This window comes from Astatotilapia calliptera, chromosome 5, assembly GCF_964374335.1.
Source record: "Astatotilapia calliptera chromosome 5, fAstCal68.1, whole genome shotgun sequence".
In the NCBI taxonomy this organism is placed as follows: domain Eukaryota; kingdom Metazoa; phylum Chordata; class Actinopteri; order Cichliformes; family Cichlidae; genus Astatotilapia; species Astatotilapia calliptera.
In genome coordinates this window covers 9,240,025-9,259,003 of record NC_137426.1, presented here as the reverse complement: position 1 = coordinate 9,259,003, position 18,979 = coordinate 9,240,025, and the positions used below count along the sequence as shown (strand labels likewise).

Genomic DNA, 18,979 nt, shown 5'->3' with positions numbered 1-18,979 from the left:
ATGGGTTTTCATCACGGCGCTGGAGGTCACTTTGTCTTTCCCCTGTATGCTCATCATATATGCAACACGAGGGCCTCAGCAGTTGAGATGAGCCAGCTTGAGGTCACCATTAAGCAGGGAAGACCAACAACGAGATTTATGGAAGAGGAGACAGAGCTGAGAAGAGGGAAGGGTGGAGAAAGGCATGCATGGTTAAATCTGACTGTGGCAGCAGTGCCCTTCATCTGGTCCCTGCTCTTAACAGCAATTTCAGATAAAGTACTGTATCTGCATGTATAATGCATATGCCCTGAGATAATGGAATGCATTGCAGAGGAGGCTGCTGACTGTGTTGTGGTGATCTGTTGGAATTGGTCCCCTATGTCACATTTACAACTGCCCAGGTTCTGCGCAGCATCCTGCAGTTATTAGAAGCCGAGCTAGTTGCGATGACATAGCGCTGTTTTACTGTCCCCCACGGACATCCTCCACTACTCTACCATCAAGAATTGTGGCTGGCTAGAGAGTCCTAAAGCCTGTAATATCTGCGCTGGCCAATAAACTAAACAACAAGCACGGAGAAAAGGAAATAATTGTTCTGTTTTTTATTATATAAAAAATGCTGGGACACGCAGAGGTGCCAGTCGAGCTGCCAATGAAGCTAAATGAATTCACAGCAGTTTGCAGTGATTTCCAGGGAACAATTGCCTCCCAAAGTGTTATTGCCATTAGTCTAAATACTGGTTTTAAGATTGCCCCCTTCCAACTGGGCAAAGTGCTTCTCTTTGAATTTACATTGTAGAACATAATGATAAAAATTAACCACGGGCCAACTGTCATAAAATTTGACTGAGCAATATCAAAGTGAAGATATCCTGTGGGTATCTGCAGTGTGAGCATCCAAGCTACACATTATGTCCTCTGAGGCTCGAGTCTGTGTTTGGGTGAGGGGGATTTTGAAGGCGGAGCCTATTGCCCTGGGCTTACCCTCTACAACACTGTGTCTGATAAAACACGATGGGCTGAATAGAAAACACTGCTTTTCTAATAAACTCCACCGGTCCCTTGTGATTCATTATGACATTCATTTAAAAGTCATTGTTAATAAAGACGGCATTTTCATGTCCTAATTCCCCGACTCATCATTGTAGGTACCAGCGACAGCCCCTGGCTCTGGCTTGCTGGCTCCCTCCTCCCTTCTGTGTCTGCCATGTTTGACCTACTTCTGTCTCCACAACATTGTAAACAGATCTACTAATTGCCTTCATTTATTCATTTGGAAGTCAAGTTCTGTTGCGACTGGCGCCCTTTCAGCCCATTCATGTGTGATGTGTACAACTAGCCCTCCCCCCAATGACGGGCCTGTGCGTATTCGACGAGAACCCCAGTCAAAGTATCCCATGTGGGTTTATATACTACAATCTCAAACGTTCAGAAGAACTGCAGCCACATATTGTCCAACTCCAAAATGATGTCCTATAAGAAACTTTTAAACTTCTATCAGCAGCCTCATCAGCACAAACCTACAGACACAAAAACCCTTCACGCTTGTGCACAGCCCGCTTGTAATCATGAAGACAGAAGCTGTTATGACTATTGTAGTTCAGACAGTTTTCCGCCCCCGTGGTCTTATACTGTTATTGGCTTTGTGCAGCCTTATAAATCTAGGCCACACAAAACAACAGCAACAAAAAGGAAAATTTTTTTTATCACCTCTGATGTGAGTGACAATGACTCCTATTGTTGACTAAGTGTGAGCACCGAGAAGTATCTTCTGACCTTTAGAAATATCATGGCGCAGTCTGTCGACAGTGTTCTCAAATCTATAATCCAAAACATAAACAAGATAAACCTGAACACATGCTGCTTGTGCTAAATCTGTCCTTCTTTAAAGTGTAAAAAAAATCCTCTTGTATCATCTTGCTCTGAGTGTTTGGAAAGGTAACATCTCCAAAATGTGAATGCTTTGCAAAAATACGTAGCTACCAGCAACAGCCCCTGGCCGAGTGAGCTGTGATGACAAACATGGATAAGAATGTTCAATTTAAGACTTCAACATAAATGTGACTATTAAATATGATTGTGAACAGAAAATCAAAACCTAATTTCCCTAAACAGTTTACTTTACAACATTTATAGGCACCACCTCTAGCCTTATATTTCAGGCCACTTGTTGTTAAACCTCTCATCCCTTTAGTTTGAGAAGCTTTGTCTGAGGGGTTTCCACCACTTTGCCTGCCAGACCATCTATAGTTCCAGGGAATAATGTATTTGTATTACATCATTCTTGAAGATAAATAATTTATCTCATCATCCTATCATCATCCCATGTTCTTACAAATACTATATAACCAGCCTAAAAGGCTTAGTTTAGCTATAAAGCACAGCTTTAGCAATTCAGTGTTATTGGTTGATCTAAATTATCTAAACTTAATTAAACACGGTGAATTCTTATTAAAGCATTTTATCGGGAAATGTGTATTTTAATACTTTTAACTTCATGTCAGTTCTTTTTGTGATGATCACAATTGCGTTTTAACACAGTATCGCAAATCAATTAAGCCTCTGCCTACAAAGCTCTTCACTACTTCACAAAATATGCAAATCTTCAAGAAATAAGGTTTCCACATAATATCTTATCTGAATGTACTACAGTACACATGAAAAATGCTGACAAAACATATCTTTATGCTGTCAAACTTGAGCGATGACTGAACATGATGCACATACTAAAAAAGAAGAGAGCCCTCTTTTAATTATTTCATCTCAACAGCAGTAACCATCGCTTCCGTCCCGTGAATCATGCTTAACAGGGTGCTACAGAAGCTATGACAGCATTTCGCCTCAATTAAAGCTGAACCAAAAGGATGGATTTGGTTCCACAGATCTTGATCCAGGTCAAAGGGTCGTGTTTGCGGAGCACGAGAGACTGGCTTCTCCCTCCTCTGTGTTGTGATTGGTGCCCGCTGAGAGCTCACGTCCCCAGAGGCCTCAGCAAACCATGTTCCTGTGTGTGAGTGTGAATGAGTCACGTCTGGGCTGGAGCGTGTCTGAGTGGCGAGGCGGAGAATTCAGCAGGGAGGACTGCGCAGGGCGAAGAGCTGTCTCTATAATCCAGGGTAAACACTGAGCAGCATGACTGCACGCCTTAGACGTGACCAAAGCCGGCAGAACAGAAATGGATGAAACGAGGAGGCTGCTGCTTGCCTGCATGCCTGCCCAGCTCCGTTTGCCACCAGCACTTCCTTAATTTCTCTTCGTGTTTTTCTCCCCTGTTTTGTAACTCCTTTGAGGATTTCACTGGAGACTCTCAGCACTGAATTAACCTGTGGGTATCACTGCTGGTGTCTGTTGTTTAAGGTCAAGCCAGACTCGAGCCAACCTCTGTAAATATCATTTGGTCTGCTATTTGCTGTTAGACCTCAAGAGCGATGTCTTATTTATTATTTCCAGTTGAGGAAAGGTCATCACTTGAGTTTTTGATAAGATTACAATGCATATTACACCAAAGGTTTTAAGTTGGAAGTTTGTAGAGTGAGTTCAAGCAGAGAAATCCAAAGCAGAGACAAAGTAGAGACAGCCCCAGCTGAAGCACAAAAATCCCTTTTCTGTGGCAGCTCAAGAATTCAGTCACATTTTTCTAACTCTGCAACTTTCAAGCAGCTCTTAAGTGCATTACTTGACATTCCATTATTTAAAAGACTACAAAAAGAAGAAGAAAGATCTCGGGGGAAAAAGGCTGTACTTCAAAAAGTAAAGTTTCGCAATTAGCACTAGTTCATGGTCATTGCTGAAAATAAGCACATGAATCTTGTTTATATTTCATTTTATCCAGATGCTTCATCCTCCAGTATTTCAATCACGCATGAGTACTGATTTCATCAGGTTTTCAGGATAAATGAAAACAGAAACTGGTTCATGGGCTCATCAGCTTGCAAAGCAGATGATCTGAGGGATTTTCAGAAAGAATTTGCTGGACAACATTTTGCCTTAAATAAAGATGTAAATATTAGAGCCAACATGTCCTGCCAAATCTAGGCTTTCTGAGAACTAATAAAAGACATGTTTTTTTTGTGTCCAGTCAGGAAAAAAAAGGAAAGACTTCTCTGTTTTCTAAAACAAAGGCAGCAAAGATAGCACTGTGACTGTGACTGATTCATTTCATGTCTTTATAAATGGAATCTGTTTTAAACAAACAAAAGCAAACACTAAACTTCAGATTTAAGAGCTCCAATGCAGCGTGTGGCAGATATTACTCTTCGGTGGCCAATTACTGGTAGAGTTGCTCACACTGAGCCTGCCAAATTGAGCAGAGTAGGTCGGGACACTCAAGTGACTTCTCCCCCTGTGTGAGCACGGTGGGGACAGATGGGCAGGAGATGCTGGAGTGGAGCTGGAGTTGGCCCAGCCAGCTCAGTGTCAGTCCATCCGCTCTATCCCTGGCTCCAGCTCAACTCAGCCGGACATCCTGTTAGTCAGCCAATGGAGAGCACCCACCGCATCATGACCTCCGCATTAGGATCTGACATGGCTGTCTTCATTTAACCTTTACTTATACCAGGAAGTCTCACTGAGAAAACACCCCGCTTACGTTAGTTCCAGCCAAAAAAGGACAGTTTGCTTCCGAGGTATAGTCTTCTAGGATTTGGCAGGATATACTTGGAGGAAATTTGAAAGCATTTCATTTATTTTTATTTTTAAAGGATTGTTAGAAGAGTGTGAAGGTGCTTTTGGTGTAGTAACGGCGATAACAAAGGAGAGACAGAAACCACCTTTGAGTGTATGATTGGAGAAGCTTCAGGCAGCACACAGGCAGGATTTAGAGTGATGTAGGTGTTTTAATTTATGATGTATCCTCCTATGCAGACAGTTTTATTACTCTTTTAATGGACATCGATGAAGTAACGGCATATGTGAAGCTACTTTATCTACGATGCTTGTGTTGCCATCATAAAACATCAGTCTTTATATAGAGGAAAAAAGACCCTCTTTTTATTGTAGATAAGCTTATTTTGTCTGGCCATATGGGCGACAAAAAGATATTTTATATTAACGTTATAACAGTAAAAAATAAATAAATTAAAAATGTACATCCATCAAACATTCATGTGGCTAACTCATCCATCTTTTTTGTCCGTCATGTGTTTGACGGACATTGTTTGTCCCTTGGAAATATTTACATAAAATATGCTAATGAAATTAAAAAGGGAAGTGTGAGTTGATGCTGCCAGGCTCTGAATCTCTAATGACTCCCTGCCATCCCTGGAAAAAGCCTGATTAATTTAGGAATGTCGGCCGCATTGGAGAGTGATTAATTCCTCCTGGATTCAACCATTTAAACGAACAAGGCAGAGGGGAGGAAGGAAAACAGGGAGCCCAAAATATGGATGCATAATTAATACATTTGGATCATTTAATTAGCCACCCAAACAGAGGGAACGCGCAGCTACATTGTGTCACTGCTTTGTTCAAGTAATAGGCCACAGTTAGGTCTCTCTTACAGAAAGGCGAATATAATGAGCCCCCCTGTTGATATGGGGAATATTGGACCATCTCTCAGGCTAGTAAATATGGGGAGACAGTTTGAACAAATGATTACTTGTTTCTTTGATGTCTCATGTGTCTGACTAAGCAGAGCTAGAGAAGAAAACAAGACATTTCTAGGGTTTTAGTGCCTAACGATATCCTGAAAAGCAATCTTTCACACTTGAAAGAATCAAGGATTTTTTGAGATCTAAAACAAATGTCTGTCTTTTCTTTTTCAGAATGATGTGAAGCTCACTTGAGGAGAACAAGACCCCGCTTGAGCTGATCTTTTTTCTGGACAATCCTGCTACTTGTTGACACACAACCCTGTTTGTCTGAGCTCAATACTTTTCAGAGCCACGTGGGGATGGGAACGTGCTTGTATAAAGGATGGACTTACTGCGGCCTCACTAAAGGTCACGGTCCTCTAAAGGTCATGTCATGGCCCCTGGCACTGTGGCTATTGACTCTAATCTCTCTGAATCAAAAGATGACTCTAGGACAAACTATGAACACCTTCCAATCAGAGAGGAGGGAGTGGTCGCTGAACCACTTGACTGTGCATCAGTCTACTGGGGCTTTGTACATTGGAGCTGTCAATCGAATTTACAAGTTGTCTTCTAATCTAACACTCCTGGTGTCTCATGATACAGGACCAGAGTATGACAACAAAGCATGTTATCCTCCACTAATTGTCCAGCCCTGTTCCGAGCCTTTGGCCTCCACTGACAATGTTAACAAATTGTTGCTTATCGACTACTCTCACAACCGGCTGCTGGCCTGTGGCAGCCTCTACCAGGGCGTCTGTAAGCTGATGAGGCTGGATGATTTGTTCATCCTTGTGGAGCCCACGCATAAGAAAGAGCACTACCTGTCCAGTGACAACCAGACTGGGACGATGTATGGAGTTGTTGTACCCTCTCAGGGTCAGGATGCGACTTTATACATCGGCACTGCCGTAGGCGGAAAACAGGACTACTTTCCAACTATCTCCAGCCGAAAGCTGCCTCGTGACCCAGAATCCTCCGCCATGCTGGACTATGAGCTTCACACTGATTTTGTTTCTTCTCTGATTAAAATCCCCTCAGACACACTGGCTCTTGTGCCACACTTTGACATCTACTACATCTATGGCTTTGCCAGCAGCAGCTTTGTCTACTTCATGACTGTCCAGCCGGAGACTCCAGAGAACGGGATGCCTGCAGGTGGCTCCCCTGGCGACCTCTTTTACACATCCCGCATCATCCGCCTGTGCAAAGGTGACAAGAAGTTCCACTCGTATGTGTCACTTCCTGTGGGGTGCATTCACAGAGGCGAGGAGTACCGTCTGCTGCAGGCAGCTTACCTGTCCAAGGCCGGCAGGGTTCTGGCTAAGTCACTCAACATTAGTGCTCAAGAGGATGTGCTCTTTGCTGTGTTCTCGAAAGGACAGAAGCAGTACCACGACCCTCCAGATCACTCTGCTCTCTGCATCTTCACCATCCAGGACATCAACACCCGCATTAAGGAGCGGCTGCAGTCCTGCTACCAAGGAGAAGGAAATCTGGAGTTGCACTGGCTGCTGGGAAAGGACGTGCAGTGCACCAAGGCGGTAGGTAGATTTTAGGGAGAAATGCTGCTTTGAACTTCATATATTTAGCGAAAGTATCACACAGTAGTGTGTAGCAGTGATATAGTAGAGCTGTACTGAAAGTTAGACTTGCAAGTATGATTGCAGCCTAAACAGCTGATAGATAGGCAGTCTGTGCTATGCTGAAGACACTATTCAGGTTTCAAGATCCCATGAGAGCAGAAGAGCTGGAGGAGATTATTTCCACAATGCTAATCAGAGGAATTCTGTATTGAGCTCTGATTTCATTCAGGGGTTTAGGCACCGACTCCCGCCTCCTTCTCCTCCCCTTTCTCTCCCTCTCTTTCCCCATCTCCCTCCTTCTGCTCTTGTCGCTGTCAGCATTTTTTGAGCCCTCTGAGACCTGTTCTTGATCTTGAGAAAAAACTGCCTTTCTTGTGAATGTCCAAGTCTGTGCCTTTATAAAAGCTATAATTCTGCATAATGAGAGGCTTTCATGGAAGCAAGTTGAAAGTGAAGCGTGAAAACAATGATATTTATCGCATGCGGTAAATCACTCTTGTGGTTCCCAACATGTACTTTGATTAAACCATGTCATCAAATAAATGAGATGTAATGTTATCCATAACACCAACGCAATCGCAAAAGAAATCTCTCTCTCTGTATTCATATGCTGTATGTGTCTGTAATGTGTCTCATTGGATACTTTAGTTCTCTGGTTACATAAATACTCAGTCAAATCAAGCACCAGTTGGGCATGGTGATGCATTAGGTATGATTTCTGTGGTCAGTACAGTTTATATAAGTGTTCATGCATGTAACAACATTGTATAGCCACGGCAGATCACCACTTGAAAAGCCCAAAACCTTTCCACTCTGTTGATTCAGTGCCAATAATGGCAGTTTCTTATTCTGCTAGTTTAAATATAAATTTTATTGCTTTTTGCAACAACATACAAAGGTTTGTTTTCCCAATTATATGCTGCTGTAATAGGAACCCTTTTTCCCCGCCCTCACCTCCCACCCTGCTCTCTTCCAAACCTACAAAAAAAAAAAAAAAAAACCAAACCCACATAAAATATGTATACATTTGTACAATATGTGGCATTTATACATATTCAAGGAAACAAAAAAGAAAGGAGAGAAAAAAAAAGTAGACAATAGAAATAGCTAGCACATACTAAACAATTTTCTCCTCATCCACACTCCTGCAGGAGTTGTCCGATGTTTACTTCTTTTATAAAGTTTTTAAATGGCTTCCAAATTTCATCAAAATATGTTAACTTGTTTTTGAGAAAGTACGTTATCCTTTCCATTGCCATACACTGTGCCAAAGAATTTATCCAAGCACCAATAGCAGGAGGATCTGATGTTTTCCAATTTAATGCAATCATACGTTTTGCCTGTAATGTACAATAATCCATAAACTTAATTTGATGGGCTCTTAGTTTAAGATTTTTAGAATACACTTGTAATAGCAACATTTCTACATCTAGATGTAGATGTAGATGTAGAAGTATTCTGCTAGTTGCTGGGCAAATAAGACATAAAATTCACAGCTAATGACTGAGGCTTTAAATTGGCAGCTGGGTGCTTTAAGTGAAATGATAATATCACTTAAAGTGTAAGAGGTGGGAACTCAGAGATTTTTGTAGCTGACCGTTTGGGGAGTTCCTTTTTTAAGGCACAAAATATCAATTATGCAAATTAAGTATTTAATAACAAATGGGACATGCAATTAACTGCTAAAATAAGCCTGTCTTATTTTTTTGCATTTGATCTGGAAATTAACTCACTGTACCTGTATCTGTATTTTGTAAATCACACATAAAACTAATCACACCTATGAGAACTATTTGGGGATTGGGCTCACATGCTATTTTGCCGAATATAGTAAATCTGGCCCTTGGTCATTCAATTCTCAAGTTGATCCTTTCAAAGTTTCCTCTAGGTCTACTTTTCCTTCCTGATAAGGGAACAACACAATGAATTGCCACAAAGAAGGCGCTTGAAAATGGCTTCATTGGGCATTAAGGCGTTCTCAACACCAAACAGAGAGACCTACAGTATTTAATTCAATAGCAATCCATCACACTACTGTTAGCATAACAACATTTAACCAAAAGAAAAAAAAAGGCAACTATGCTACTTTAATAAAATTTGATCATTAGCCTAATGTGTTTCAGAAACAGAGGATAAAAAATAGCTGCTCTAAAAGGGTAGATTTATATATTAGGTGACAGGCAATTAGCAGAGGTTTGAGGTGCACGTTAGAAGATCAAGCAATCTAAAAATCTGAGAAAAAGACAAACTACACAGGGTCTCTGGTGCACACACTCTTGAGGTCAAATGCAAGTTTTTTTCCCAAGTGAAATACTGACCAGATATTGGAATCAGCATAAACGTCAGGGTTTCCTAAAACTTATGTTCGATGCCATGGCAGTGCTCCAAAAGATGAGATAATTCATGTAAATCACAAAAGTCTGCATAGTGTCAATACAAGAACAGTTAAACAATAACCGAAGTCCTGAAGACACACCATCTGGAAACTATAAACTAAACCAAAGTATAAACCTAATAATAAGCCTGTATATTTCTTGTGCTAATCCATCTAGTGCAAGTTAAGAATCTTTACTGGATCAGTCACTGGCTGAGACCACATCCTCATTATTATTTGACAATGGTGGATGAAGAATTGTGAACTGATGGTGCGGTTTGGGGAAGGCCTGAGAGCGGACTGGCAGCGGCTCCTGAGCCAGGCAGATCCAGAAGTGAATGAAAAAGAGGGGTTGGGAAAATGAGAACAACACGTTTTAGTGTTTTAGGGCTGCAACGATTAGTCGACTAGTCACGATTACGTCGACTATCAAAATCGTCGACGACTGATTTAATAGTCGACGCGTCGTTTGAAGCTTTGTAAGATCCCAAAAGACGCAGGAATAAGTAGTAGGATTTAAGAGTGTAATAACGGACTGAAACAGAAGATGGCAGCACTGCATGTACAAGGATGCCAGCTGCCGTTAAACCCCGAAGAAGAATAAGAAGCTGTGTCCCAGAATTCATAGCGCAGCCTAGTTCAGTTTCCAACAATGGCGGCAGCTAATTAGTTTTAATATTACTCTTATTATTCTTTCTGGGTCACAAAATAAACGTTTAACATATCAAGACATCTCATATTTTCAAAAGCGCTCCGACGTTTTCGGAGACGTCTGTTACCCACCAGCTCGATAGCTAGCCGGGGGCAAGGCTCACTAGAGCCCGTGAGAACACCGGACTCCTGGCAAATCGTTTTCAAACCCACCGCTGTCTTCCGCTACTCAGGTTAAACATGATATACAAATCCCTTAGATAACTTAAAAATTTTATTGTTTGCCTTTTTTTTAGTATTTTATTTGTTCCTGAGTAAATCGGTTTGGCTGAGATTAAAGTTATAGTTTTTACACAGCTGAATAAACCTCAAGCAGACAACTGATTATCAGATGCTCGAGAATATACTCCGGTGTCCCGTTATATTTTAGATATCAAGGACTTTATTAAATTTCACCGAAACAATCTGCAAATGTCATTAAAATTTTATAAACTATCATCTTGTCTTTATTTTTAGTTAGCACATACCTTAAACACTTAAAGCTGTAAGCTAATGATAGTTATATAAGAGCAGATGCATGCTGGTGCAATAAGCTGTACGTTTTACGTCCAATGGATGCATGATCTGATTAGTCCACTAATCGCAAAAATAATCGGTGACTAGTCAACTATCAAAATAATTGTTTGTGGCAGCCCTAATGCATATACAGACAAAGGACCAGAAGGGGAGTGTAGGAGCAGTGGTCCTGCTTCTAAAATTCAGATTAATTATCTTCACGTAAACTTTAACCTGGCGGTACTAGATTTGAGTGCATTTTCTCAAATGTGTGCATCAAGTTTTAAATGACACTCCATTCAATCATCAATCGCAAGTGTCACAACAGCAAGAAGTTATTTGAAGATTATGAAGATTAATCCCCAGAAGACCACAAAATCTGATGGAAGTCCAACAGTTGATGATTAAATTCAAACCAAAATGGTCAAAAAAGCAACCAAAGCAATTCTGCTTTTAGTACAACTACTAAATCCAGTATTAATTTACAGCATATATGTGTAAGTGTCCACATATATTTATTTAGTGTACAGATAGGCATGTCATTAAAATTTCAGCAGCAGAATTTCACATTGACTATTTGGCAATATGTGCAACACTTTTGTGGGTCCAGAGGGAATCTTGAAAATGAGAGATGGATCTTCTATTTCTTGTTTATAAGACTGGAGGTAAAGTGCATGAGCAAAAAGAACTGGGCAGTGGTGCGATATTAGATACATTTATGGTATGCTCACTTAATTGATCACATTTAGTTGATCATTTCAGGGCTAACGAATAATATATGCTTCAGAAATGGAGGATTTAAAACAACAATAAAAAAGCCCTAAAAGGGTAGATTTATATATTAAGTGACAGGCAATTAGCAAAAGTTTGAGGTGCATGTTAGAAGATGCAATAGGACTGCTAAGCGTGCAGCTCTCTTTGATGCCCAATCAAAACCTAACATCTCTTGTGCTCTGTGATGTCAGATCAAGCGATCTAAAAATCACAGAAACAGGCGCAAAATACACGCCGTCTCTCGTGTTTGCCATCAGCAATTATTCTGCTCCGCAAATTTGCCCGCTCTGAGGCGTGTTCACAAACCCAGCAGCACAAACCCTTTTGAAGTAATAATTTTTAACCCTGAAAATCGTGCGCTTAATGCATGTTAGGCTTACCATAAGTCACTCTGAGTTCTCCTCTTATATTCGCATGTGTCTACAGCAATTTCAGTCAGTTTCTGGCCCCCACTAGCTCTCTTCACCCTCTCTCATTACATCTATTTCCTCTCCTTATATCTGTCATACCCACTCCTCCTTCATTTCATTCTCACTGCTTTTCCATCCCTCCTCCTTTCACCTTCTCTCCGGTTCTCTTCCTCACTTCGTCTCAAAAACACAACTCTCTGCCATCATTATCTTAATCTTTTCTATATTTTCACTCGCACACCCTCCTTCTCTCCACGCAGCCTGTTCCCATTGATGATCACTTCTGCGGTCTGGATATAAACCAACCCCTGGGGGGTTCCCAGCTGGTGTCAGGTCGGACAGTGTTCACTGAGAGCAGGGACAGGCTGACCTCTGTCACTTCCTACATCTACGGTGGACACAGTGTGGTCTTCCTGGGGACCAGGAGTGGACGACTTAAGAAGGTGAGTGCAGCTATACACTAACAGTCACTGGCAAACATGAGAGGATTTTTTATCTTGTTTTAAAAAGAATGAAATCTGACATGCATGAATTGTATTGTTTGTGGTGAATTGGTAGATCTCAAGACATGGGAAAGATGAGAAGAGATTATGCATCTTTTGATGATTTACCATGTTGCGTTTCTACACAAAACACATCAATGATTTCTTAAGGCTGCTCTGCCTCCTGTGATAATTAGTTTGGGGTCATGTGGTAACATGAAACACCATATGAATGGCATGCCATGAAATTTTGTGTGTTAACACTACATTTTGTTTTTGCTTATGCATTTTTAAATGTATTTTTACATGATTAATTATTCCCTGTAACACTGAACATACTTAAAATGTGCAAAAATGACACAAAACATGCCCGTGGCATGCTCTTACACTACAATCCCATGGCATCATGTTGCTCTTCTATAAAACTTTTGGGTGAATGAATAAACGAAAGGACATGGGTAACTGCCTCCATCATTCAAAGGGACTGACAAAACGAGACACTTCAAAATTAAATGTGTTGTACAGTATTTCAGGACTTCCCTTTTATAAATATTGGCGATTTACATACTTTTTAGTCACAAATGCTGTGTGTCTATTCAGCTTATCTTTAAACTTTACTTTTTCAAGTTCTAACATGAAAAACTGAAAGCTTCAAGCTCAAGCCAGGACTACATCACTGTGACAGCAGGTTCATTTCTCCACCGTGCAATCAGATATTCCGAGCTTAACTATCTCAATCCCATATTTGGCAGCTTTTTAAAACAAGCTTAGCAGAACTGCATGGCATGATCTGATATCGAACATCATAATTGCTGCTGCTCCAGGATCATCACAGGAGCTGAGCAGTTATGTGTTTGAGATATCATATCTTTGTAACTCAGGGGAAAAAAAATGCTGCATGTTGCAGTCAGACTCCTTATAAGTTCTCGCAAGTGAGCTCACATTATCCCTATTTTATACTCCTCACACTGGCTCCCAGTCGATTTTGAGAATGCTTTTTCTGTACTTATATACAGAGCACTAAATCGACTAGGTCCAGATCATTTATCTCAACATCTTATTAAACACACTACCGCTCGCAGTCTTCAGTCGCAGGATCAAAATTTATTAGTTCTGCCTACCAGATTGAAGACTAGCAGGGGCAGAGCCTTTCAGTCTGTGACACCTAGAGTCTACCCCTCCAGCTACATTTAGCTGACTCTGTGGACTCCTTCAAAAGGCATTTGAAAAGGCTTCTGTCTAACCAGGCCTTCTGCTGAGATTCTTTTTTTCTTTCATTTATTACTTTTTAAATCCTGTAACATGGTGTCATACTGATAGCAATAGTTTTGTTTTGTTTTTTAACAATTTTTTAAAATGATTGCAATCATTTTGTTGTGCTGTGACTTTATGTCAGTTAAAAGTGCTCTTCAAATAAAGCACTTGCATACTAATTACAATAAAAGACATTTGCCTTTAAGGGTTTCTGCCAGAAAAGCGTCTTAAGATATAGTTAACACTGTGCAAGGATATGCATTCATGCAAACTGATGATACAAAATGATACTTAAACATAACCGATCAGTTTTAGCATCTAAACTTACCCAAACATCGATTGACAGTAACTTAATAGTGCACGAAGTCTAAAAATAATATCTCCACATTGGACACAAACCCCCACCATCACATTTTTCTCTGCAGGAAGTGCTAAACTTCGGTATTTTGCCTGACTTGCAAAGCTGTGACATCACAAACATGTGACTGGTCAGTTCAAGTGATGGTCCTGGAGCAACGTTAACATTATATTGTAGAAGCAAAGCAGATACTGTTATATCAGATACATCTGCTGACACGACAAATTTTTCACATGTAAAATTACCAAATTTATCAAAATCTCTGCGATATACACTGCTGAAATACATCACGTCTGGCAGCTTTTGTGTCTCACCCACGCGGATGTAATAATGATCCCTAATCCATTAACAGAAATTCATGCAATAATCTGTTCAATTAATGATCTAATTAGCATAACTGGTTTTGTTAAGTATATCATGGTTATTATGGTAGGAGGACATTACGCAGCTGAACAAAGGTACAGCAGCACCACATTTTGTGCTTCAGCCCTCAGACAGTCGCTCTTAGTTGAGAACAAATTGATGTAAATCTCCATCCATGACTACTTGAGCCAAAACTGAAGCGCACGTCTGTTCCTTCAGTTCCTTTGTGTTAAAGTAAAAGGACATTATGCAGCTGTAGTGGCTCTTGTTTAACAGTGCCCTGGTGGATTTTGGGTTGAATAGCTTTTAGCATTACAAATTACCTCGAGGACCACTTCACTGATTTAGAAAATGATTTTGCTCCGCTTAATAAGAATTTTTAAATGTTTCTAAACATAATTAAATGTACCTAAGTGTTCTGTGCAAGTTTTAGTTCATGCTGCTCCCTAAAACTTCAAAAACATGTGTGTGTTCTCTGCTTCAAACCCTAAAATATGATTTCCAGTTCTTTTCAATTCCAGGATTCAGCCTCATGGTTATAGCGCCTTGTACGAATGTCTTAAAATCTAATGTTAATTTTCTTTTACAGATAAGTTGGTGATATGAAACTTTTTTTTTTCTGTAAAAGGCAAAAAAGATCAAATCCAATATTAAATTGACTAGTATTTCCTGTGCAAACCAGATGTATATTATTTTAAATCATTCTGAGCTCAGCTGCTGTCAAAAAACTGCTAAAACACACATAACTGTTTCACATTTACACTGGGTGACATGTTTCTTTATAACAGTGAACACAAGCTCTGTAGTTTATTTTGAGTCATTCAGCAAATACCATTCTGTTCCCTTATATAACACAGCAAATCTGCATCTGAACATAGCCTGCGACAAATTCTCTTTTTACACTTGTTTAAGTAGCACTGGCTTAACTATGGCTCCTAGCTATTTTAAGAACAGCCTTTTAAAGATTTAATTTTTTAGAAACAAGGTCAAAAGCCTTAGACAAACACAGTCCAGGGTCAAATGCTTTAACAGTCTGACTAAGTCACTGTGGATTTTGGTATTTTCTTTGTAATCATCACAATTTTTTTTTTCTTGTGCCGTCCACATAATCACAGAATCCCTGAGCAACCTTGGTACCAGCTGCCGTGCCAAAAATAAAATGCAGAACACGAGCTAACTGGCACCCCAGTTCACGCCTCTCACACATATCTGCCGTGTGCGTTAGCACTGGAAAGCCTAACAAGCGCTGGCAGGAAAACGACGTTGTACATGAACACGACTTATATCTCTACAGTGACAGTAAACACAACACATGGGCCAGCCAATAACTGTGCTACATAATTAGAGCTTAAAAAGATATTCATGGCTGAAGAACAGAGAGCCTCTGGTTGTAGAGCTCCTAGCTCTTCTATCAAACAGATACCAACAAAGAAACTCTCTGAAAAGGCCACAAGTGTACTTCGGGTGACTGTTTAAAAGGGGATGATAGTGCACACTAACAGACAGTCTTCATGTTGTTACACATTTCAGCACATTATTAACCGTTTATTGACTCTGTCAGTTGTCTAAATGGTAGCAAAGCTTGTTGTTTTATCTAATGTATGTTGCATTCTTGTACAGCACTTTGGTCAACGCTCCTGTTGTAATTAAATGTGCTATATAAAAAATAAACCAATTAAACCATTAATTGGCAGTCCAAAAACACAAAAATACAATCTGTTTATTTAAGGCAAGGCAAGGCAAGTTTATTTGTATAGCACAATTCAACAACAAGGTGATTCAAAGTGCTTTACAGAGACATTAGAAACAAGAACAAATAAAAAGCATGATTTAAAATTGATTAAAACAAACAAATAAACTAACTAACTAATTAACAAACAAACAAACAACAGTATATAAAATCAAAACAGATAAAATCAGAACAGTAGATAAAATCAGTAGTTAAATGTAAGTTTTGAAATTTAAGCTTAAAGTGTGGATTTGGTGCTTTATTCAAATGCAGCTGAGAACAGGTGAGTCTTCAACCTGGATTTAAATAAACTGAGTGTTTCAGCTGATCTGAGGCTTTCTGGGAGTTTGTTCCAGATATAAGGAGCATAAAATCTGAATGCAGCTTCTCCGTGTCTGGTTCTGACTCTGGGAACTGATAAAAGACCGGATCCAGATGACCTGAGGGATCTGGATGGTTCATACTGGGTCAGGAGGTCATTGATGTATTTTGGTCCTAAACCATTCAGAGCTTTATAGGCCAGCATCAGAACTTTAAAGTCTATCCTCTGACGGACAGGCAGCCAGTGTAAAGACCTCAGAGCTGGACTGATGTGGTCCACTTTTTTGGTCTTAGTGAGGACTCGAGCAGCAGAGTTCTGAATGAGCTGTAGTTGTCTGACTGATTTTTTAGGTAGACCTGTAAAGATGCTGTTACAGTAATCAAGCCTACTAAAGATGAATGCATGGACTAGTTTTTCCAGGTCCTGTTGAGACATCAGATCTTTTATCCTTGATATATTCTTGAGGTGATAGTAAGCTGACTTTGTTATTGTCTTAATGTGTTTTTCTAAGTTTAGGTCTGCATCCATCACTACACCCAAATTTCTCGCCTGGTTTGTGGTTTTTAGATGTATAGATTGAAGTTCTCTGGTGACCTGTAATCGTTTTTCTTTGGCGCCAAAGACTATTACCTCAGTTTTGTTTTTGTTTAGCTGGAGAAAATTGTGGCACAACCAGTCATTGATTTCCTCAATGCATTTACCAAGAGCCTGTACAGGGCCTCGGTCTCCTGGTGACATTGTGATATATATTTGTGTGTCATCTGCATAGCTGTGATAGTTTATTTTGTTGTTGTTTATAATCTGTGCCAGTGGGAGCATGTAGATGTTAAACAGAAGGGGTCCCAAGATGGAACCTTGGGGAACTCCACATGTGATACTTGTCTGCTCAGATGTGAAGTTACCTATTGATACAAAGTATTTCCTGTTTTCTACGTATGTTTTGAACCAGTTTAGTACAGTTCCTGAAAGACCTGTCCAGTTCTCCAGTCGTTTGAGTAATATGTTGTGGTCAACTGTATCAAATGCTGCACTGAGATCCAGTAAAACTAGGACTGACATTTTTCCACTGTCTGTATTCAGACATATGTCATTAAACACTTTGGTCAGAGCGGTTTCAGTGCTGTGGTTCTGTCTAAAACCTGACTGGAAGGCATCGTAGCAATTATTCTGTTTTAAGAAGTAACTGAGCTGTTGGGAAACTGCTTTTTCAATGATCTTACTTAAAAACGGGAGATTTGAAATCGGCCTGTAGTTGTTCATTTGTGTCTTGTCAAGATTGTCCTTTTTCAGTATAGGTTTGATTACAGCAGTTTTTAGTGATTCTGGAAACACACCTGATAGTAAAGAAAAGTTGACGATCTGTAACAGGTCTGACTCTAAAGTCTTTGAGACCTTTTTGAAAAAACTTGTTGGCAGGACATCTAAACAGCAGGAGGAGGAGTTCAGTTGACCTAAGATGTCCTCCAGGTCTTTGCTGTTAATAGGTTGAAACTGTTTCATGGTGTTTAAACAGTTTTTTGGTGGACACAGTACATATCCTGGATCTGCTGTTGATGTACCAATTGCTTGTCTAATTTTTTGGATTTTTTCAGTGAAGAATTTGGCAAAGTCATTGCAGGCCATGGTCGAATGAAGTTCAGCTGCCACTGACACAGGAGGGTTTGTTAGCCTGTCAACTGTAGAAAATAAGACCCGAGCATTATGGCTGTTTTTAGTGATGATGTCAGAGAAGTAGGACCTCCTTGCATTCCTCAGTTGTAAATTATAATTGTGAAGTTTCTCTTTATAAATGTCATAATGAACCTGGAGGTTTGTTTTTCTCCATCTGCGCTCAGCTTTCCTACACTCTCTTTTTTCATTTTTCACCAGTGTGGAGTTTCTCCATGGAGACTTTTTCCTTCCAGAGATAACCTTCACCTTAATGGGAGCAATAGTGTCCATTACATTTAACATGTTAGCATTGAAGCTATTGACGAGCTCATTGACTGACCCTCTGGACAGGTCAGGTGTTAATGGGAAGACCTGGTTAAAAATTGCACTACTGTGTTCAGTTATACACCGTTTTGTTATCACTGTTGTTGATATATTTGTGTGGGCTGAGATTTTACTTTCAAAGAAAACACAGTAATGATCAGACAGGCCCACATCAGACACAGTAACCTTTGGAATGCTCAGGCCTTGGAGGTCAGTAGGTCAAGAGTGTGTCCTCTATTATGTGTGGCCTCTGTTACATGCTGAGTCAGCCCAAAGTTGCCCAGAGTGTTACTCAGGTCTTTAGTCCCTTTGTCCTGAGGGTTGTCCACATGAATGTTAAAATCCCCAGCAATAATTACACAGTCAAAATCAACACAGATCACAGACAGCAGTTCACTGAGGTCATTAAAAAAGTCTGTGCAGTATTTGGGAGGCCTGTAAACATTAAGAAACACAACTTTGGATGGGGCCTTCAGCTGTAAAGCCACATATTCAAAAGACTGAAAACTTCCAGGAGATAGCTGCTTACATTGAAATGATTCATTCAATAAGACAGCAACCCCTCCTCCTCTCCTGCTCGCCCTGACCTCACTGA

At 40.2% G+C, this 18,979-nt stretch overlaps 1 protein-coding gene across 1 annotated transcript in view; it reads left to right on the top strand.

The window, feature by feature from the left end:
* LOC113022072 (plexin-A2-like) overlaps window positions 1-18,979 on the top strand; it is a 94,097-nt gene that overhangs the window by 14,688 nt on the left and 60,430 nt on the right. The window contains exons 2-3 of the mRNA XM_026167080.2: window positions 5,745-7,096; window positions 12,163-12,345. Of these exons, the coding sequence (XP_026022865.1) occupies window positions 5,873-7,096; window positions 12,163-12,345 (1,407 nt within the window). The 5' untranslated portion in view covers window positions 5,745-5,872. The remainder of the gene's footprint in view (window positions 1-5,744; window positions 7,097-12,162; window positions 12,346-18,979) is intronic.